This window comes from Zeus faber (assembly GCF_960531495.2).
Source record: "Zeus faber genome assembly, chromosome: 14".
Classification (NCBI taxonomy): Eukaryota; Metazoa; Chordata; class Actinopteri; order Zeiformes; family Zeidae; genus Zeus; species Zeus faber.
In genome coordinates, this window is record NC_137200.1 from 31,615,423 (window position 1) to 31,639,462 (window position 24,040).

Below are 24,040 nucleotides of genomic sequence, written 5' to 3' on the forward strand. Positions count from 1 at the left end.
GCTGCATCCTGCCCAGCGCACCCAGGGTGGAGCTGTACCCTGCGGGGAACACGAGGGGAGTTACCCAAATGAATGCTTAAAAAAATACATCTTTTTAATTTCATATAATTTGCGATGCAAAGTACATTGCTCTGCACCCCGGGCTGCATCATGCCAGCCCAGCCCCGATCTGGTCCCCGATCTGGTCCCCGATCTGGTCCCCGATCTGGTCCCCGATCTGATCCCCGTGTCTGGGTGAGGCTGTGACAACTCTCTGGAGCTGTGGCCGCTGCTCAACCTCTTGGATTTTCCTCCTTTATTTTCCGCTCCATCTCCGTGTCCTGACGTCGCGGCGGGCTGCACTCGTCCTCCCCCGGGTGTCGGGGAAAGGAGCTCCAAGTTAACTCCACCCAGCGAACTCCGATGCTCTCTCTCCTGGGGCGGCAGCAGAAGGACGCCGGGGTTTCGCTCGGTGCGTCGCCGGGCTTCGCGCCCTCCTTCCCCGCCAGGATGTTCAGCTGCGTGGGCTGCTTCTGGGCGCTGCTGTCCGCGGCGCTGCTCGCCGTGTGCGGCTTCAGCTTCGTCTCCCCGGCGTGGATCGTTAAGGAGCACCTGAAGAACAAGGAGTCGGTGAGCTTCGGCTTGCTGTGGCACTGCTCCGAGTCCCCGGACCGCATGTACCGGTGCTACACCTTCGGGGGACTGGGCAGGTTCTCCGAGATCCCGTCCTGGTCCTGGCAGGTACGGACCCACGCTGGTTCCCCCCCCCCCAGACCCGGGTCATCTGGGACCAGATGCTTGTTGAAAGACAACAGCCGAGCTTTGTGTTTTTTGGAGAGTCTCCAATATGCAATGATGATGATGGTGTCAAAGGTAGGGTCCGCGGGCTGGATGGGGGCCGCAGAGGGGTGCAGTCCGGCCCGTGGGAGGATTCTGGGGCACGCTTAAATGTCCTCACGTTCAGGTGTGTATGTGTAAGTGTGCAATTAGCGTAGATACGGATGAGTCAATTGCATTTAAGTTGAGGTCTAGAGTCTGGTCCAGCGGCGTCAAAGATGTGGCTCGTGGGCTGGATGTGGGACACAGAGGGGTTCAATGTGGCCTGGAATGATTTGAGGGAAAAATATTTCCATTAAACTATTCAAATTCAGCTGTCATCTATATGTGTGCAATCCCTATTTGTATGTATGTATGTATGTATGTATGTATGTGTATATATGTATGCATGTATGTATATATGTGCACACACGCACACAGAGCTGGGATCAATTGCAGTTGAGTCTTCAGATATTAGAGACAATCTAGTCAATGTTTTCATTTGTAAAATAACACTTTGTCGTTATAGCAGAGATGTGAGGGCCAACTGAAAAACAAAAAGTTGTTTCATCTGCTTGATGATTCCAACTTTATCAGCCTAGAACACTGCACCCACAGAGCTGAAAGTAAGCCAGCCCATAATGACCTTTACCTGTTGTAGAGACTTTGGAGGAGTCAAGTTTATTTATACTTAATCACAGGCTTCACAAACCCACATTTCACATCGAAATCAAGGGCCTCCCTCAGTCCGAGCCCCCCCAGGGGCAGGTTGGGCTCGGGCTGATCAGAAACACGTCGTCTTTGAACGATGCTTATAAGCCAGAGCCCTGAACCACGTCTGTACATGTGTGGATTTTAAGGAAAAACGTCTTTGATCCCAGTAGAACCGGGGCGAGAATCCCTCGGTGGGAAGGGGTTGATTCCACCAGTCACATGTGCCGGGCAGACGGACGGTGGACGTGGCGATGCGTCGGCTTCGGGCAGATGATGTGACCTCTGCAAGAACGTTGGCCGGGTTAGCACCACCCGAGACAGAGGAACGTGCGAGTGATGAGATGAACGTCTGATACGACAGATGCAGTGAGACGAGGGCTCGTATCAAGTCTTTGATACTAGTCTAGTTGAGGTCAGTTTATTTCATTCTTTTAATTATTTTATTATTCTGATTTGTAAATGCATTTTGCTTTGCTCTTATTGTCACAATCTGACACAATCTATGTTGTGTATGCAAGGTGCGATACAAATAAAGCTTATTATTATTATTATTATTATTATTTTCACTCTGCTACGCAAATCTGAGAAGATTTTTATTATGCAATATGGTTTAGTCCAAACATTCATACCTGTTTATACTATACAGAAAACAGTGCTACGCTCCCCCTGCTACGCTCCTTGAGCTTGTTAGAATCCCGGCAAGCAGAGCCTTGGAGAAGTTGCTTATGGGCATTATGGGCATTTCTTCAAGTTGTTCATGACGTTGTGGGTTCTTCATTTTTAGGACAGCTAGTGGACTTTTGAGCCCCACAGCAATCCACTAAAACCCCCTGGACCTCCGGCTGCTTCTGTGTCATGGTTTATGGATGAAGGGGAATTGGCATTGTAAAGTGAGATATGACTGCAGGCCTCTGCTGTGCTTAGAGTGTGGTGTGATGGAGGAAGGATTGCAGGATTTGATCTGTTGCACAGCAAGTCGCCCACGGACGGACGGACGGATGTAGTGAGGCGGGAGACACCGGCTGGCTTCATGCTCCCATAATAATGATGCTTGATTTCATTGCATAACACTGGGAACATTGGTTTCTGGAATTTGCCATCACATCCCATCAAACAGCAGCGGGACTTCCCCATCTAATCTCTTTGCACATGCGCGGGGCCCCTGGCACACTAGGCCCCTGGGTGCGCACCCCAGGACACCCTGATGGTAGATCCGGTCCTAAATCTCACTGTTTCTCACATTTAAGCCTCTTATGAAAGCACAAAATAAGTGATTTTGTCAATTTATAGGTTATATTTGATATTTATGGTTAGGTCTAGTGTACATGGCAACATTTCTACTGTTCATCATTTATTTTTAGTTAATTTTTTGGGTTTTACTGTCAGGTTTATTTTATTGTCAACCTTCACTTTATTGGACATGGCAAATTTCTCCATTTCTGGGTTTAGTGCATTTTTCAATCCATCCATCCATCTATTGCCCATATTCTTCCCCCAAACATTGTGAAATGATCAATATCAAGATATTTTTTATCCAGTCGGCTTGTCATGAAAAAGTTGCAAAAGCCTCTCGCGCTGAGGTCGCAGGAAGTGTGCTGCCCTAGTCAGATGGAACCTAATGACCACGCCCTCTCTTGGGTTAGTGTGTGTGTGTGTGTGTGTGTGTGTGTGTGTGTGTGTGTGTGTGTGTGTGTGTGTGTGTGTGTGTGTGTGTGTGTGTGTGTGTGTGTGTGTGTGTGTGTGTGTGTGTGTGTGTGTGTGTGTGTGTTAAACTGCAGTTGCTTGAACTGCTGTAATGGGCTGCTTCAGAAACCCTCCAACCAAATGGAAGTCAATAGAAAAAGAAAACTTCTCACTAGGAATCGTAGTCAATACACCTATGACACAAGACTGTAACTTATTTTAATGGGTGTCTTGGTTGTGGTATTGAAAATTGTTATTGTCAAGACGATATGATATGAAGTGTAAGGAGAGGCATATTTAGAGGATGTGGGGACCACGTTTCAAGTTCCGCAATTGCATTTGAGCAAGGCTTCAGCACACCAAAACTCAAATTTGGAAACGGACTCCATTTCCTTCCAAGAAGATAACGAGCGTAAAGCCAAACTTGAGGCTTCAAATCCTCTTTTCCTGTTTCAGGACAAGAATAGATTTCCATGAGCACATCGGGGAACTCAGCCTGTAGGTTTGGACAATTTAGGCTTTGTCTTTGTGTGTGTTGTTTACCTAAGTCTGTGCACACATACACATACATAATATACTTTGCTATACTTTGTTTAACCATTGACGTAATGTATTTGTGTATTTGTGTATTTGTGTGTGTGGCGTGTTGTTGTTAGTTTGGAAATGAAGAGCGTCAGCAGAACGGCGGCTGCATTATTGAGGAGTGGTTGGTGATAAAGCCGACTTGATGAAATCTTAATGGGTCCCTCTCCTTAATTAATGGCTCTGAAAGTAGGAGGTGGCCACGCTGGGCTTCACTCTCGGGCTAACACGTGTCGTCTCCGCCGTCAGCTCTGCCCGGCGAGCTCATTGCTCCAAACCGAGTGAGGAAGGGATCCCACGCCGAGCGGATGAGCCGTCCACTGGAGTTTCTAAAAAGGATTTCTCTGCCTGAGTAGATTGAACATGAGCTTTTCCTGCTGTTTCCGCTGCTTCATTTGTTGCAACGTGCTGCTGAGTTGATTACTCCTCCACCGGGGCACACCTAAAATGTGTGTGCGGCCGTTTCCAGGTTGGATGTTAGGATGCGGGTGGAGGAGGTGAAGGGCGGCTCTGGTCGGTCACGACACATTTTCACTTGAACTTCTTAGCGGCTCACAGGCTCCCTGCCGCTGCCCACAGCCAACGACCGCAGCTGGATTAACTTGGCCCCCCGCTGGCGATTCAAGATTCAAGATTCAAGATTTTTATTTGTCACATACATATACATACTTCCATACATATATGCAGTGAAATGTAATGCAACGCACCCGGTGATAGCACACAATAAGTCCTAGGAAAAAGTACAAAAATAAAATAAAATAAAAAGTAGAAAATTCCTTTCTAATAGACCGACTAACTGACTCCTAAAACGTAATACAGTAAGTGGAATACTTATAGAATAAGATAAAAAATATATAGAATAAAATACAATAAAAAATAAATTGAAATAAAATGGAATAGGTTGAAGGAATATGCCTATGTATATACAGATATGTGCATTTAAAGTGGCATGTGAATGTGAATAGTGTGAGGTAGTGTTTGGGATAATACAGCACAGTATACAACAGTACGGCGCAGCAATACGGCATCACGAACAACCCTGAACAGTGATACAGTATGCGGTACAGTATGCTACATACAGTACAATAGGTAGTGGAGCCTAGTGCATGGCTCAGTTAGGACCCCTGGTGAGGTCAGCGTTGACAGTTCTGATGGCTTGAGGGAAGAAACTCCGTCTCAGTCTCTCTGTTCTCGCTGCGTGACTGCGGAGGCGCTTGCCTGACCACAGCAGCTGAAACAGTCCGTTGTTGGGGTGATGAGGATCCTTCATGATCCTACGGGCTCTGCTACTACACCTCCTGGTGTATAACTCCTGCAAGGGGGGGAGGGTAGTTCCAGTGGTACGTTCAGCTGAACGCACCACCCTCTGCAGGGCCCGCCTGTCCTGGGCAGTACAGTTCCCAAACCAGGCAGTGATGTTGCCTGTCAGGATGCTCTCCACTGCTCCAGAGTAGAAGGACTTGAGGATCCTCACCGAGACCCGGAATTTCCTCAGCTGCCTGAGGTGGTAGAGACGCTGCCTCGCCTTTCTCACCAGAGTGTCTGTGTGAACAGTCCATGTTAAGTCCTCTGTGATGTGGACTCCCAGATATCTGAAGCTGCTCACCCTATCGACAGAAGTCCCATTAATCCACAAGGGCGCGTGCGTCCTCGATTGTGATCCACGCCTAAAGTCCACAATCAGCTCCTTGGTTTTGCTGACGTTCAGGTGGAGGCTGTTGTCCTGGCACCAGAGTGACAGGTCAGCCACCTCCTCGCGGTAGGCCTTCTCATCGCAGTCGGTGATCAGGCCCACGACCACGGTGTCGTCAGCAAACTTGATGATGGTGTTGGAGCTGGACCTGGCCACACAGTCATGTGTGTACAGGGAGTACAGTAGGGGGCTGAGGACGCAGCCCTGGGGGGATCCTGTATTCAGGGTGAGGGAGCTTGACATGTACTTCCCCACCTTGACCACCTGGGGGCGGCCTGTGAGGAAGTCCAGGATCCAGGTGCACAGCGGAGCATTCAATCCTAGCTCCATCAACTTGACAGCCAGTCTGGTGGGAACTATGGTGTTGAAAGCTGAACTATAATCAATGAACAGCATTCTCACATAGGCCCCCTTCTGGCCATCCAGGTGCGTGAGCGTGGTGTGCAGTACCTGGGAGACCGCGTCATCCGTGGATCTGTTCTGCCGGTACGCGAACTGCAACGGGTCCAAGGTGCGGGGGAGGGAGGCGCAGATGTAATCCTTAATCAGCCTCTCGAAACACTTCATGAACACCGAGGTGAGGGCCACCGGACGGTAGTCATTCAGGCAGGTTGGAGAGGCGATCTTCGGGACAGGAACGACGGTGGACCTCTTGAAACAGGATGGGACCACTGATTCAGCCAGGGAGATGTTGAATATTGTGGTGAACACCGGAGCTAGCTGGTTAGCACAGGTCTTCAGTACTCGCCCAGATATGCCATCTGGGCCCGCAGCTTTCCTGGTGTTCACCCGCATCAAAGCCCTCCTGACCTCGTGCATGGACACTGAGAGTGCGCGCTCGTCCCCAGCGGTGTAACTCCAATTAGCCGGCGAGCTAGCGGTGCTGCTGCCAGACTCGAACCGCGCATAAAAGGAGTTCAGTTGGTTGGCCAGGGAGGCGTCCACACTCGTGGCTGGGGAGGAGCTGCTCTTGTAGTTTGTTATTGTTCGCAGCCCCTCCCACAAGCGTCTTGTGTCCCCCCGCTCCATCTGCAGCTCCACGGTGTCTCTGTACGTCCGTTTAGCGTCCCTCACCGCCCTCCGCAGATTGTACGACGCCGCTTTGTAGTTGTCCATGTTACCAGATACAAGTCCGTCGTTGTAAGCGGCCGTGCGCGCATTCAGAGCGCAGCGGATGGATTTATCAACCCATGGTTTCTGGTTTGGAAATATCCGAACTTTCACCGTGGGAACGATATCATCCGCGAGCGTAGCCACAAAACTCACTACAACCTCCGTAAACTCGCTGACGTCACTTGAACTTGTTTGGAACATGTCCCAGTCTACGTCAGTCAGAGCGTCCTGAAGCGCAGCCTCTGATTGGTCCGTCCACCGCTTCACTTCCCTCGTCATCACCAGATCCCGCGCGATCAGAGGCCTGTAAACAGGAAGCAGCGAGATCGCGGCGTGATCTGATTTCCCGAAAGCAGGAAGCGAGACGGGCTTGTATCCGTTCTTGTAAGGAGTGTAACAATGGTCCAGAGTTCTGTCTCCCCTGGTGGCACACGTGATGTGTTGGTGGAAATTCGGTAGAACTTTTTTAAGGTTGGCCCTGTTAAAGTCCCCAGTCACCACCACAGCCGCGTCGGGATGTCTGTTCTGAAATCCGCACAACACATCGTACAGAACCGACAGAGCTGCGTCGGTGTTCGCTTGCGGTGGGATATAAACGGCTGTAATGATGACCGTGCTGAATTCCCGGGGGAGATAAAATGGACGGCATAGTATGGTCAGCTGTTCCAACTTCGGCGAGCAGGAGTGGGAGAGGAATTTGGTGTTGTTGGCGTTACACCAGCGGTTGTTTACCATTAGGCAGACGCCTCCACCTTTGGATTTCCCCGACTCTCCCGTTCTGTCGCCGCGGAACACGGAGAAGGCCTCGGCTGGACGTATGGCTTCATCCGGCACCAGTGGGTTCAGCCATGTTTCCGTCAGGCAGAGGACGCAACAGTTCCTCGTGTCTCGCTGGAATTGAATCCTCGCTCGAAGTTCATCCATCTTGTTCTCCAGGGACTGGACGTTAGCAAGAAGGATGCTTGGCAGAGGTGGACGGTAAGGTTGCGTCCTCATTCTGACCCGAATGCCGCCTCGTTTACCTCGGTGCTTCCTCCGTGGGCCGGCTCGTGGAACAGTGACTCCATTTCTGTTGTAGTTGTTGTTGCGAGTGTTCCCGCGTAGGATTTCCGCCGGCCACTCTGCTCCCACGGATAAAAAGTCCCAAAGTTGTTCGTTTAGGGAAATTTTTATATCCATGAGTGCATCGCGGCCGTATGAGTTAATTGTTGATGTTTTTCTGGCGAACATTGTGATAAAAAAAGGAAAAAAATACTAAAGAGTAAGAAAGTAACCGGAGCGCCGGCGCAGGCGACCGCTAGGGGCGGCGCCACTATCGCCTCGAGCCGGCGCACATGCATGCTTCTGCTTCTGCGCGCACGGCGGTGCCAAAGAAACAGCGTTTGTTTATGTGCGCAGCAGACCCACGGTTCCTTCCTCTTCCACGTTGGAGTTTGAAGCCCCCGTCCAACCCCACCTCATGCCGAGGTCACGTCAGAGCCTGAATGAGCCGTGCCCGAGCTCCAAGAACCCGATGTCCATCTTCCTCTGTTGTTGTCTCACAACATGGCAGCGCGACAAGCCTGAGATTCAAGGTGGTTTGAGAGAAATGTGACCGACCTGCGCCGCGTTTGAAGACGTATCTTTAATCGTCACACAGCACATGCATTCTTAAACACACCTGCTTTGGATGGTGCTGGTGAAATGGCTTCTTTAAGCATCCTTAAACACTTCATTATATGTGAACTCTGAAGCCATTTCATTGACCTTTTTGAGGAGATGAAAATACCCTTTTAAATGGAATGAACACACTGTGGTGTTATTCGTGTCGACACACATTGTCTTAGGTCTCTACTTTAACTTAATTATACGGAGGAAGCTGCAAATAACAAGAAGAAGCCCGTTCAGAGCGTCATGGCTCCAGCATCAAGGCTGCTCTCGTCTTTATGACTTGTTCTGTTTCTGCGGGCTTGGCTTCAACCGCCTGTCGCTCTTTCCTACCGTCCTCTGGACCCGTCCGCATGACGGGATACCCCATCCTAAATATTGAACATGTTTGATACTTGCGATTTGCGATCTGTGGAATCTTCCGAACGGATCGGGGACAGGAAAAAAACACCCGTAACATCCTGAACACTACTGGATAATCCGGCTCCATAGTCTTCAGAAGCTTCATAAAATCACAACTTTGCTCAGAGTTGTTGGAAGGAGGCAAACAGGCCAAGAACTGTTTCATTATCTTGTAGTGTGTACCCTGCTTTATACCTGCTCTACTCTCTGTCTCTCTCTCTCTGTCTCTCTGTCTCTCTCTGTCTCTGTGTCTCTCTCTCTCTCTCTCTTTGTCTCTGTCTCTCTCTCTGTCTCTGTCGCTCTCTCTGTCTCTCTGTTACTGTCTCTCTCTCTGTCTCTCTCTCTCTTTGTCTCTGTCTCTCTCTCTCCCTGTCTCTCTCTCCCTGTCTCTCTCTCTCTCTATTTCTCTGTCTCTCTATCTCTGTCTGTCTCTCTTTCTCTCTCTCTCTCTCTCTCTCTCTCTCTCTCTATTGTTCTCATCTTGCTAATGGGGTTGGAATCCATTAACTTCAACAGTGTCATTGGCTGATGAATGATGTTGTGTGTTTTGATGTATGTATGTGTTGTTGTTGTTGTTGTTGTTGTTGTTTCCTCCTCGTTGGGTAACAGCTCCCTCAGTCTGCAGCAGAGACAAATCATAATCCTGACGCACTAAATGATATATAGACTGTCTGTTATACCGAGACTCCTCCACCACAGCCTGGTTATTCTGATCATAATGTATGTATTCTTGTAATTCTGGTTATTATATACTGCAAGATGTAGCAATAGGCATGCTATCTATGTCAGGACTTAAAATATCGCTCACTCTCATCTCACCTTCCTAATTCCCCCTCCATGCTTCCCTCATCATCTCACCTCCTTAATCCCTCCCTCCTTTCCATACTATCACTATCACTCTATAATGTCTTTCACTTTATGTATATCTAATCCGGCAATGTTCTGTGTTTTTCATTGTCTACTCGTCAGTTGTTTGTGTAGTTATCTATCCCTACAAACTTCGGATAATACTATGGCAGTGAAAGGGTACGTAAAGGAGGACACCCCAGACTTATCTATGGGAAAGCATGGGAACGGTAGTGTAGCTACTGCCTTGGATGCACTGTGCCATCACCCCCTAACTAGCTTCAGTGACACCCATTAAGTTTGTTAGTTGGAATGTGAGAGGCTTGTGCTCACCTGCTAAACGTAACAGAATCCTAACTCACCTCACCAAGATGAAGCCCAGCTTCTGTCTACTGCAAGAAACCCACCTCACTGCATCTGAGCACCTCAAACTCAAAGCTAAATGGGTTATTCAGATGTTTTCCGCATCATACAACTCAAAAAAAGAGGTGTATCTATATTGATCAATAAAAGTATCCCATATCAAAATAAAACCACAATATCAGACCTAGAAGGGCCTTACATAATGGTTAATGGGATTTTAGGTAACATCAAATTAACCATAGCTAATATTTATGGCCCCAATGAGGACGACCCAAATTTCTTTCACAATATATTTTCAAAACTCTTAGAATTCTCTGAATCAGTTATATTGGGAGGAGACTTCAACACAGTACTGGATCCAAATTTAGACCGCTCTCAAGCCAGAAATATTCCCAAATCCTGGCGTTCGTCGGACACTATAAAACAGTATGAGTGATCTTGCTCTTGGAGATTGTTGGCGATCAAATAACCCACATTCTAGAGAATACAAATATTATTCACCACCCACCCAAGTTTCTCTAGAATCGACCTTTTCTTGACAAGTAACACTGCACTGTCCAAAATCACTAATCCAGAAATCCACCCTATTGTTATTTCCGATCATGGGCCGATTAGTTTCAACCTGATAAATGAAACAAACCGGAACCCTCCGGCAGGTGGCGGATTAACACCTCACTTTTGACAGATGAAGAATTTAACCATTTATTTTCCAAAGAATGGACTTCCTTCATTGAACTGAATAACTCCCCAGAAATATCACCATCCTTACTCTGGGAAACAGCTAAGGCAGTTCTAAGAGGAATTATTATTTCATTCTCCACTCACAAGAAAAAGAAAGGACAAGAATGGCAAAATAAACTCAAACAGCGACTAAAGGAGTTGCACTCCCAACAAGCCCACTCATCTTCTGAGCAAATCCGAAATGAGATCCGGACAACTACATCTCAACTTGATACTGTCATCCATCAAAAGACACAATTCATCATGCAACGAACAAGAGCAAATTATTTGAATTCAATGGCAAATCAGGTAAATTTCGTGATAGAGAAAAATCACTTATTACAGCCATCAAAGATTCACAGGGTAGAATAACATACTCTCCGCAAGACATCAATAACACATTTAGAGACTTTTACAATAACCAATATCACTAATGAATAATATAATAATAGATAATGAATCGAATATATCAGACATTCACTCATTCCTTGATGATACTGACCTTCCTAAACTTTCGACTGAGCAGGCTACCACCTTAGATCAACCACTTACTCTTGAAGAACTCAGGAAAGAGCTCTTCTCTATGCCCAACAATAAATCATCTGGATCAGATGGCTACCCAGTGGAATTTTATAAACACTTCTGGCCACTTATCTCCCCATTATTCATCAGAATGGTTACAGAGGTCAAGTCAACCTCCACCATGCCTCCGCACATGAATACTGCTGTCATTTCGGTTTTGTTCTAACCCAATAAGGACCCAACCCTCACCTCCAGTTACAGACCCATTAGCGTTATTAATGCGACCTTAAGATTATAAGTAAAACACTAACCAACAGAATTGAAAAAGTAATTCCATTTATAATTCGCCCACACCAAACAGGCTTTGTCAAAGGCAGACACTCATCCAGCAATATGCGTCGTTTATTCAGTCTGATGAGCATGTCAAAAAGGAACAACTTTAATACTATTATTGCCTCTTTGGATGCCGAAAAAGCATTTGATAGAGTTAACTGGACATATCTCTTTTCAATCCTCAACAAATGTGGCTTTGGAGAGTCATTCATTCAATGGATCAGCAATCTCAACAACTCTCTATCTGCTTCTGTCATCACCAATGGTTACACTTCACAGTGTTTCACTCTACAACGCGGCACATGACAAGGATGTCCGCTCTCCCCTTTACTATTTGCCATCTTTATTGAACCCCTCGCGGCGGCCATCCGTCAAAACAGTAATATTGTTGGCATACAAACAGGAAACTCTGTTCACAATATCAGTTTGTATGCAGACGATATCCTGTTGTACATACGGAACCCAATATCATCGCTACTGGAGGTGTTCAATCTCATATCTAAATTCTCAGCTATCTCACACTATTTAATAGATTGTACTAAAACCACAGTCTGTAATGGGACTGGGACTGTAATGCTGCAACCCAGAAACTTCACTTAACCATCACAACGGGCAATATTAGATACCTTATTACCATATTGATATCTCCCCCAATCTATCAGATTTCTTTACCCTTAACTTCACTCCATTGCTCAGATCCATTGAAGACCTCATTTGATGGAACGACCTACCCATCTCACTAATTGGTAGGACAGCAGCAGTGAAAATGAATATACTTCCAAAAATAAACTATATATTTTCAATGACCCCAGTGCAACCAACAGTACATTGGTTTATTACTCTTGACTTAATAGTCAACAGATTTTATTTAATACAAGAAACCGAGAATTAAACTAGCAATAGGCCGTCAGCCCCAAAATTTAGATACTACTATCTAGCAAACCATCTTCAATTTATAATGAAATGGTTACAACCAGAGCAACAATTGGCCCATGGATGGCGAGACATTGAACAATCTGAATGTCAGGAGTTATCATTATTCGATCTCCCATTCCTTACTGAATCTATAAGGAAACATAATTGCTTTCAAAAAACATTTATCGCAACAACTCTGTCAGCCTGGTGGAAATTCCTCAAACTCAGTCATCACACTCTATCTCCAAACAAATTCACGCCAATTTGGCACAACCCAGATTTCTTGGTTAGAAAACAGACCAATAATCTTTAGGTCTTGGAAAAGAAAGGAAGTTCTCATCTGGAACACATTTTTGAAAACAATTCACTTATATCCTTCCCGACCTTAACCTATAGGTATAATATCGGTGGTCACAGCTTCCTTCAATTCCTTCAATTACAGCAGTCTCTAAAAGTTAAAATCAAATTGACGAACAACATCCTACAACCACCTGAAATGATTGAACATCTCACTCATATCGGTCACTTGAAAAATCCCTTTTCCAGAATATACAAACTTTTATTAAAAACAGACGACATCTTATCTTTACCTACAATGAAATAGCAAAGAGAACCTTGCTGTTCCCACTGATCATCCTGTGGAAGCTTATTTGCAACAACACCTTCTAGATGACCCGCAACTCCAAAATGCAACTCATCCAATATAAGATTCACGGAACACAAAATGTTCAAGATGAGTTTTGTGGATGAAGACATTTGCTCCCACTGTTCCCTTGATACCAGAGATGACTACTTTCATACCTTCCAGCTCTGCCCACCTATCCTAGCATTCTGGACCAACATCACCAAGAAGCTATCAACCCTTCTGGGTCGCAGCGTTCCATTCTCCCCGTCTACATGTCTTCTCGGTGACCTCTCCTCAGTCGACCCACCACTGAAACACCACCAACCCATTTTGATCGCCTTAACAATTGCAAAGAAAATAATATTACTTAATTGGAAAAGGAGAGATAATGTCACCACATCCCAATGGTTGCAGTTATTAATAGATTACATCTCAATGGAAAAACTATTGGCAATATCCCAAAACAATGTTGATTCATTTAATGAAATATGGGCAACTTTTATCACTGACATAACTCCATCATTCAATACTTGAGTCTTCCTAAGTCGGTGCAATGTCGTTGCGCTTTGGGGCATGTGGAGGCCCTCCTGGTCTGCCGGGGCTCTGCAGTTGGGTGGATGCCCGGGCGGCTCTGGGGACACCTGTGGTGCGTGGGCCTGTGTTCTTGGCGGATCCCAGGGCCCCACGGGGGAGTTGGGTGGTCTGGGTGGTGGCGCCCGCTCCTTTACCTGAGTTGAGCTGGCCTGTCTTCGGGGGTGAGGGGGGACGTGCTCCCGGGGAGTACCTGCAGCTGGCGTCCGTGTGTGGGTTTCGGGCGTGGTTGTGGGTTCTGGGGCTTGGGTTGGAGGCGGGGGATGTGGGTCGCTGGTTTTGGTCTCGGCCCCGTGGTCGGCGGGTTGGCGCGCCGGTGGGGTCGGCCGCTCTGCGGGCGGGGTTGCTGGGGCTGTGTGTCCTTCTGCGTCCCGTGGGGGGGGCTGGTTAGGCGTTCCGTCTGGTCCTGTCAACCTGAGGCCTGAACCTGGCTGGCTGTGCGAGGTGCGGCGCTCACCATGTGGCCTCCTTCGTGGGGGGCGGTCTACTGTCATCGCACCGGGCTGCCGGGGTACCTACCCTCCGATGCTCTCGGTGCGCGGGGCGCTCGTCGCTGGGGGGTCTGTCTCTAAATACGATCTGTGCCCTTGCCCGTGGCCCGGGTTCTGTGCTGGTGGCTGTGTCTTGTGGCTGCACCCAGGAGTTGGTTGTATGTGTGCGCCCCTGGGGTGCGGGGTCTCCTCGTGCTCCCTGGGACAGGGTCATGCTACTCGGGGCTGGATGTGGGCCCTCTGGCTTCTATGGGGCCCGGGGGTCTTCTTTGGCCGCAGGGCAGGGTACTCGGGGCTTTCCTGCAGGGGCCCCTTCCTCTGCTTGGAGGCGACATAATACCAACCTTCTACACCAGAACCAATGGGGATAAGTCATGCACATGCACACATGCACACATGCACACACACACACACACACACACACACACAGCACCCTCCTGGTTGCTTCCCTCTCCTTTCCTCCATCATTTGCTGCCATAACTATGACATGAAGAGGCCACGTGACCAGTTGTAGTTCCAGTTTTCCTGGACTTATTTCACTGTTTTTCAAGACATGTTGTCATTCAATGTTCATGTTTTTGTGTAAATGCTTGTGTGTGTTTCTATGTTTATTTGTCTCACCGTGGTGATCCTCCCCCTCTTGGAGTAGTGATCAGTTGTTTATCGAGCCAAACATGATAAATAGTTTTCCAAAGAGGAGGGTTGGTGGTGGTTCTCCATAACCAAAAACTGTGCTCTTGACATCCTACAGGTCATCCACAGAACAGAGTTATTGCAGCAGTTCATGATGATTTAAGAATTAATAAAGAGTTTCATTGCAGGTTGAGAACTTGAACTCCTCTTGCAGACTATCTTTGTCTTGAATGCAATGGCATACAAATACTTGTATGCCCCGCATGCTGACAGCACAGTTTAAACAAAACAACAGAAAAAAAAAAAAATCCTGACGTGCTTTATGTTGCCGACCCTGCTGTGTTGCTGTGTTTCCTGCACAGCGCGTGTTTATGCCGACACGTACACGTACAGCAGCAACGGGGACAAAGTGATGGTACATGCATGTTCACACACATTCCCTCTGTTTCCTGTGGACTCATGGATCCAAACTCAAGTGTGATCAAAGCAGACAAACACACACATACACACACACACACACACACACACACACACACACACACAGACATTGATGTTCTGTGCAGTGGAGTGTGCGGCACAAATACAGCAATTAGGTTGCTGTTGTTTTTTAGTTTTTTTTCGGACAGCTGGCCAGGAAGGTATCGAGGAACAGAAACCGTGAAAAAAAAAAAGTTCTAGATGACAAACAGCAGTTGATTTCCAAATTGCTTCTGGTGTTGCCAGACAAAATGTTAGGACCAGGAGGCACAACCAACAACTGACACTGCCAGAGAAAAACTCAATTCTAACCCTAAATTGAAGTCATTGCTCAGAGTAAAGTACCGTCCCCCCCCAGAAATAAAATGACCTGTATTCCTGCTTTAGACCCGAGGGAAAAACGAGATAAACATCCTACATACATATCATAGATATATATACATCCTATATACATATCATATCTACATATCCGAGACATATATACATCCTATATGCATATATCTACATATCATAGATATATATATATACATCCTATATACATATCATATCTACATATCATAGATATATATACATTCTATATACATATCATATCTACATATCATAGATATAGATACATCCTATATACATATATCTACATATCATAGATATAAATACATCCTATATCATATCTTCATATCATATATATACTTACATCCTATATAATATCATATCTACATATCATATATATATATATATACATCCTATATCATATCTTCATATCATATATATATATACATCCTATATACATATCATATCTACATATCATAGATATATACATCCTTGGCCGTCAGGCTCGGTGGAGTATAAGTTGAAGTATAAGTGTGTAGTGTTTTCTCATCTTGTCAACTTGACGAGGCTGTGTGAAAGGGTTGGAGGTACATGTCAAGTTTTCTGACAGCAAAGCGGCTGTGGCCAGGAGGTGGCTTTTACCGGCTTCATTACCATCGCAAACCCTAACCCTCCAATGGGGATAAGTCATGTCAAGCCTCCACGGACGTCTGCTTGTTCACAGCAGTAATGTTCGGGGTAAACAGCGGCTGGTTCCACCGTGACGGATGTAGGCGTGGACCCGCCCCCGGGATCCGCCGTCTTTATTCCTCCTCCACCCTCCTTCAGCGTGGTCTCGGCGTGGCCAGGACAATTCGTCTCTCCACCCACCCGCGGGTGGGACTCCACCGAATGTCTTCGCTCCAGAAGCAGCGTGGTGCGTTTGCTCCACCCAGAGGTGGCACTCTGTAGCGAGGCAGGAGGGCCTTCCAGCCTAAAACCTAAACCCTTTATGAAACCGGGTGAAGCTCAGCCGCTTGTCACCCAACCCTGGGTGTGGCGTCTCGGGGTGCGGCCTGGCGGGGAGCGTGTCGGCAGGCGCATAGGGGCCGGAGGTCAGCGCTACGTAAGGAAGGAACAGCTGCCTGGATTACGGATAGGACAGGTGGCGCAGGAGCCGGAAGGTGGAGGACGCAGTGATCTGCATTTTATAACCGTCCCGAACTGAGATGGAGAGGAAATCAGAGACGGGAGGGATTTAGGACCAGGTCGACATGATGGATGGATGTATGATGGAGGGATGATGGATGATGGATGGACGGACGATGGATGATGGATGGACGGATGATGGATGGTGGATGATTAATGGATGGATGATGAATAGATGATGGATGGATGATGGATGGATGGATGGATGATGATTGGATGGATGGTGGATGGATGATGAATGGATGGATGGATGGATGGATGGATGGGTGGATGGATGAATGTATGATGGATGGATGGATGTTTCCGACACTTTGCAGTGCGCTGCTTGACGTGCACAGCGCTTGGCAGAGCACCAGATGCTCTTGCCGTATCCATTAATGGTCCAAAAGGGAGGTTGGATGACGAAAGCTTATTCATTATTCATGTATTATTTTCCTTAATTTATTTATTTATTTAAAAAAAAATTATATTGGATATATTTCTATAGAATATACTGTACATTGTTTTATTTTTATTGCTGTTTTATTTCTTCACTATTTTTCTTATTCTTTGTTTATTTATGTGTGTTTTTTATATTTTATTTTATGCACCAGCTCCAACTGTACTTTCTTGCCACAGTAGTTACCATTGGGAAATATAATCTCTTTTTTTCTTGTATTATTTCTTATCTCTTATTTCGCAGGGCAATATATGGATATAATCTATCATATATCCATATCAAGGTACTGGTCAAAGTACCAACCTCTTAGCCCTGCTATCTTATCTCATCCTACCTAATTCTAAATTCTATTCTAAGGGCACCAGGAAAGTTCCGAGGTTGAACTTGTACTATTTTATTTTATTGTAGTGCTATTTAAGCAGTACCCAGGTGGATACAGAATATGCTGTATCCACCTGGGTGTGACTGATAGGAGGGTGGAGGTGAGGGCGCAGCAGTGTTGGTTCCTCCGCCTGCGGCGGTGTTGGTGGTGTGGGCGGTATCACGCTGAGTCAGCAGGGTTCAGAGAGGCCGTGGCCCATTTGTTAAGCGGCGCTGTCGCTTCCACCGCCTTCATGGTGGATCCTGAGGGTAGTTTATGTATTGATTTAACAGGGAGCGCTGCTCCGTCTTTTACCATAAATGATGGCTCACTTGGCTTGATGCATGGCGGTGCGACGGAGCCGTGAGATCACCTGGAAACAACGCCACACCTATTTTATTACCATAAATCCACCGCAAATTTACATCCAGGAGTCGTCTGGCTTTCTTTCTTTTTTAATTTTTACTTCTCTATGTTCAGACATTAAAACCCAGAACTCACGGCAGGTGCTGAAAGTTCCTCTATGAAACCACCTGCATGGTGGATGCCTTCTTACCACCTGCACGATGGATGCCTTCTTACCACCTGCACGGGGGATGCCTTCTTACCACCTGCACGGGGGATGCCTTCTTACCACCTTCTTACCACCTGCACGGTGGATGCCTTCTTACCACCTTCTTACCACCTGCACGGTGGATGCCTTCTTACCACCTGCACGATGGATGCCTTCTTACCACCTGCACGGGGGATGCCTTCTTACCACCTTCTTACCACCTGCACGGTGGATGTCTTCTAACACGCAGTTTATCACGTTCACCCAAGTTTTTCTACCTTCAATAACCACGGACATTTGATTAATTCTCCATTTCATCACCCCACCCCTTCTTTCCTCTGTTTTTTCCATCCCCTCATCCTCTCTTTCTCTTGGTTGCTGCTACTGTATCAGGCTCATGAGCTGAGGTTGTATCCACTATACGTCTCTATCAGGGAGTTTTAGATGAATTTTGGCCTTTTCATCCCCAGATAGTTGCTGTATCTTTAGAGGTGAAACAATTCCAGGTCCAGAAAGTAAAAGTATCTATGTTTTTGCTCCACCCATACACATACTTTGGTCATGCAAATGTCGGCTGGAACAGCACTCTGGGTTGGACCCCCGGTTATAATAATATATATATATATATATATATATATAAATTACACAATCTAACCAATAGGGCTTTCCAGGGCCAGCTCTTCCTCTAGGCGAGAAAGGCGGCTGCCTAGCCTGCCATCCCGGGGGCGGGAGTGGAGATGGAGCGATCGGGGAACATTTTCTTTTTACAATTCAATAGTTAAATAAAGATATGTTATCTTTGTCATCTCATAACACATAGGCCTGGTCTACAGGAAAGAGCAGTTTATATTTTGACTGTTTCCTATGTTGTGTTGGTCATATTGTAGAATGTTTTATTGCTTGTGTTTAGTGAATAATACAGAAGGGATAAGTATAAGGATAAGAATTAAAAAAAATATATAGCATACTAAATCGCAATTCCAATATTGGTCTAAAAAAATCTAATTTGATTATTTTCCCAAATCATTCAGCCCTACTACCTAGATTGCAGCAGACTTTCTACATTGGACATTTTTAGGTATGGGAACCCTGTTTGAGAGTCCTCAGACCACTCAGATACACTATATATATATATATATATATATATATATATATATACTTTTTTTTTACATTTTACAATAGATATAAATCAAATCAGTACTATAGTTAGTTCTTTTTGTACAAAACAGGTATAAACGTGTATATAAATATATATACACACACACACACATAATACATAACCCCCGTCTCCCCCCTCAGTCTTACACACAGAGCGGTACACTAGTTATTTGTGGCAGACTACTAAAAAAAAACAAAAAAAGTACACCTTTAAAATGTTTTCATTAGAAAAGAAAATGTAATAATTCTTAAATATACAGATACTGAAACCATACTGTTACTGTGGGCCCAAAACCGTGATACATACCGAACATCCCAAATAAATAAATAAATAAATATTAGTCTGTTTATATGTCTGTTTCTGGGAGATGTGATTTTGGATGGCCCGTTCCAACATGGGACGTAGGCTGCTTAGCTGATCAAATAGGCAGTGGAGTGTTGGAGGCAGATCTAGCAACGTTTCCACTTGCTACAGCGTGCATGAATTATGAACGGTGCTCCTGGGAGCCGCGGGAGTGCACATCATGAATAAATGCAGGAGCTCGCCGGGCTGGAGTGGATGAGAGCGACGTTCAAGGACAGCCTCCTCTGCAGCCCACACACAGCCGCCTCGTACCCACTGCACATCTCTGGCCAAGGTGCAGGGAGCACAACCAAAACCATGTTTTCTTTTATATTTAGAAAATAAAAAAAGACGACATTTCCAGAAGTTTCTGTGATATGTAGAAGGTGTATTATCATAGGAAGTGACATTTGACTCTACCTTCCTTGGTAGGAGTAAAAACAAAGTCTATTCCACAAACTACATCGGAAATCCTGGAGGGGCTGAATATGGTGGATGGTTTTGAACCGTTCCTTGATCATGTTGTTCCACATTAATGTGACAAAACGTCTCAAAGACAAAGAATGAGTCCAGTTTGTACGATGGTTTTGATACAACACTTTTCAGACTTTTCAAAGTCAAACTCTATGAATCAGACAGCGAAAGCTTTGTTTTCTATATATACAACAAAGAAGCCTGAAGCACCCCCCCCCCCCCTTTTTTTTTTTTTTTCTACATCTGAACATCATATCAGAGGATTGGAATACCATTATTTTGTTTACCTGCTTGGGGGGCTAAGACGGTGAGTTAATCACCTGGAGGGATTAGACGCCTCCAGTCGGAGCAGAGTCTTCAGCCGTCAGTATGTGGGCTTATTGAAAGAAAAAAGAGAAATTGGAAAAAAGAGAATATAGCATTTCTCCTTGTGTTTGAAAAGGCAGGCGGCCTCTCCCTCGCTCCCACCCGCTCTCCCCCCGGCCTCGCTCTCCTGCGGCGCCCACTGAGTGTTTGATGGAAAAAGATCAACCATCATTTCCGGATCGGGCCTCTTTGTATCCCAATTACCCTCCGTTGTTTGTTACGTTGCCAGTCATGGGCTCCATTCTAATCAGCAGAAGTTGTCTCTCTCTCTGATTTGCGTTTGGCTTATCAGGCTGCTTTCCCACCGAGCCATGGAATGTAGAAACACCCTTCTTTCCACATCTTATTAGTGCCCACCTCAAAGTGAACGGCAAAACAAGAGTTATTCCAGGCCCTTTGTGTTCCGTTGGGAATCAGAGATGGGGCTAAAGTATTGGATGGTCTAGAATTCTATTGCAGCATCTATGAAGAGGCGGAAGATAAAAGAGAAGCCTGGAGGTTGTCATCATTAAAGCAGAGATCCCACAAAGATCAAAACCAGCCTCTTGATCCCCAAACATATGATCTGCTCCTCCATTGTGATGCATTATGGAACACAGTGAAATGAGAAGAGGGGAAGACCAGTGGGGTGTTCGGGAAGACGCACTAAAGTTCCATACCTGCTGCACCATACATGCATACATGCATGTATGCATGCATGCATGCATGCATGCATACATACATACATACATACATACATACATACATACATACGTAAGTACATACAAACATACATGCATGCATGCATACATACATACATACATACATACATACATACATACATACGTAAGTACATACAAACATACATGCATGCATGCATACATACATACATACATACATACATACATACGTACATACATACATACATACTGTACATGCATACATACATACATACATGCATAGATGCATGCATGCATACATACTGTACATACATACATACTTTCATACATATATGTGTGTCTGTGTGTATATATATATATATATGCACACACATACATGCGTACATACACATATGCACACATAGTGTACACACACAACCACACACCCTCCAGAACATCCAGTAACATTTGATGAGAGTGAGGGTTAGGGAGGTTATTAACAAGAAGGACAGAGAAGGGGGATTCCATCTTTCTTCCCCAAGTGATCAAACTCATTTATAATGAACTTTGTCATGGTCAGAGCGGCCAAACGTCTGACTGTACTGTGCTCAGGGAGCCTAGCTCCAGCAGCCGCCCTTTCATTACTGCTGCGTGACCATTAGTGTAACTTCAGCAGTATGTGAATGACTTGTTGTCCAGTGATGGATGAAAGAAATGAAATGCAAATCTGAAGTCAATCCTTTTCTGTCCTTTTCTTGCTCATGATGAAGGTCATTCAATGAATCCACTTCCAGTCCCACATTCAGACAAATAAGTACTTCATGTTTTCATATTCACACACTGACAATGATGCCAATTTCCCAATTTCAAATGACAATGGAAAATTATATAAAACTAATAAAACAAATCTAAAATAATAAAGCTGTCCAAATAATAAGGTCCGTCCAAACCTTGGTGAGTTTGGGGGGAGTTCTAGTGTGTAGTGTGTATTTCATAAAATCATTTCTTAAAATATTTATTTATTTATGAAGCACAGAAAAAGAAAACAAGTTTTCCCCCAAAGTGTTTTGAGTACACACACACACACACACACTCACACACTCACTCACACACACACACACACACACACACACACACACACACACACACTCTCACATACACACACACTCACACACACACACACACACACACTGGCTTTGGAGGTGGTAAACACTTTGCCCTCTTGATTCTCTCCGAGGGACGCTTCATGGTGCAGCTCTGGATCATTGATCAAAGTCTCTGCAGGTTATGAGGTTATGATCCATCACTCCCAGGTGGAGGTTCCCGGTTCGGTCTCCAGGTGATGCAGCAGGTGGTGCAGCAGGTGGTGATCAGTGGCATGGACAGGTGGGCACTGACCAGAGGAGCCAGACCAGTGAGACTGGGAGGTCGGGGGGGGGCGGCGTGGATTGATTTTAGGCCTCATTTATTGATCTGAAACCAGGGCAGTAGAGAGAGGGTTAGGTAGAGGAGGAGAGAGATATTCATGATATTTTGTGGATGACTTTTATTACTTTCATAAGATATCTACACAGAGAAGCATTTGAGGAACAAACATTAGTGATGGGTACAACAATTTACCTTTATCGCTATATTACAATAACCAAAGTCCCAGATGATGGTCTCATATCACAGTACGGCTAGCAGCCCTGCCGAGCACTGAAGCAGGGGCGTGTCCCTGGAGCCTCCCTCCGCCTGCACCTCCGCCTGCACCTCCAGGTCATCCCACCGTGTGATCAGGGAGTCCTGGCCCGTCTGGGGCGACCGAGGGAAATCCAGCCTCCCTGACAACAAAGCTCATCAGCCAGAGTCGCTAACGACTTTCACGCTCGTGCCAATAAGAATAGATGAGAGAAGAGAGGAATGAAGGTCTGGGCTGCAGCGTGAGGCTGGTTGTTCTGTCTGTTCTTATCATTCACTGCGTCTTCTCTTATCTCTCGCTGGATCTTTGTGCCTCCACCATCGACAGGTTCATCTTACACAACTGCTGTAGCCAACATTACGCTTAGACGTACTGCAGTAGTAGTTAGATTTCATGATATGCAATTCAAAAATGTTTTTTCAAGTGTGTGCGTGCTCCAAAACGCTCCAGACAAGAGCAGATAGCCAGGCTCATATTTCACGCATCCTGGCCACCTGACATTGCGTCCCCAACAAATTTCGAATTCAGTTCAAAATGATTGTGATCATCCATCAACGAGCTCCTTCCTCCTCGGCCGCATGCTGCTCCGCAGGCTTCCTGGATTAAAAGGAGACAGAACTCCCTCCCTCTGGACTCTTACTGTACTTCATTTTAAAAGACCCTTCTGTAAGTGCACATTTGTGAAAAATGAGAGCATTTAAAACAAAGGTTTATACTGTTGTTATATACATCACATCATATGCTGTACATACTGTCTACATGTATCTATGTTTTATACACTTACAGTATATATATTTACACAAACTTGCACAGTTTTCTACCTTTGTCAGAACAGAGGTTCATTGTTTACTGATAATTTAGGTTCATTGTATATTACACATATTTTTCAAATAGGCAATACAAATAAATAAATACAAATAAATAATATATTAAAAAAATAACCAATTTGAAATACACCAAAAAAATTACTTAAAAAATAAAAAACATTGGTATTGCCTCGTTGGTTATGGATTGAACTGCTCTTGTAAATAACACATCACGGCCCTATTTCCTCATCAAAAGGCACACTAATAATAATAATATAATATGATAATATATAATAATAATAATAATAATAAGAATAATATAATAATAATAAGAATAATAATATATAATAATAATATAATATAATACATACGAAATGAAAAAGTGTGTCCTCCTCCCAGTGTCTCTGGGCGGCTCGGCTCACAGATACCGATGGACTATCCACCATGCTCGTCTTCCTCTTCATCTTGTACCAATAAGATACACACACACACACACACACACACACACACACATACATACACACACACACACACACACACACACACACACACACACATACA

At 45.4% G+C, this 24,040-nt stretch overlaps 1 protein-coding gene across 1 annotated transcript in view; it reads left to right on the forward strand.

The window, feature by feature from the left end:
* Positions 1–489: 489 nt before the first annotated feature.
* Positions 490–24,040, forward strand: part of lhfpl7 (LHFPL tetraspan subfamily member 7) — a gene marked incomplete at both ends in the record, with an annotated part of 97,305 nt that continues 73,754 nt past the window's right edge. The window contains one exon of the mRNA XM_080014312.1: positions 490–720. Within this exon, the coding sequence (XP_079870438.1) occupies positions 490–720 (231 nt within the window). The remainder of the gene's footprint in view (positions 721–24,040) is intronic.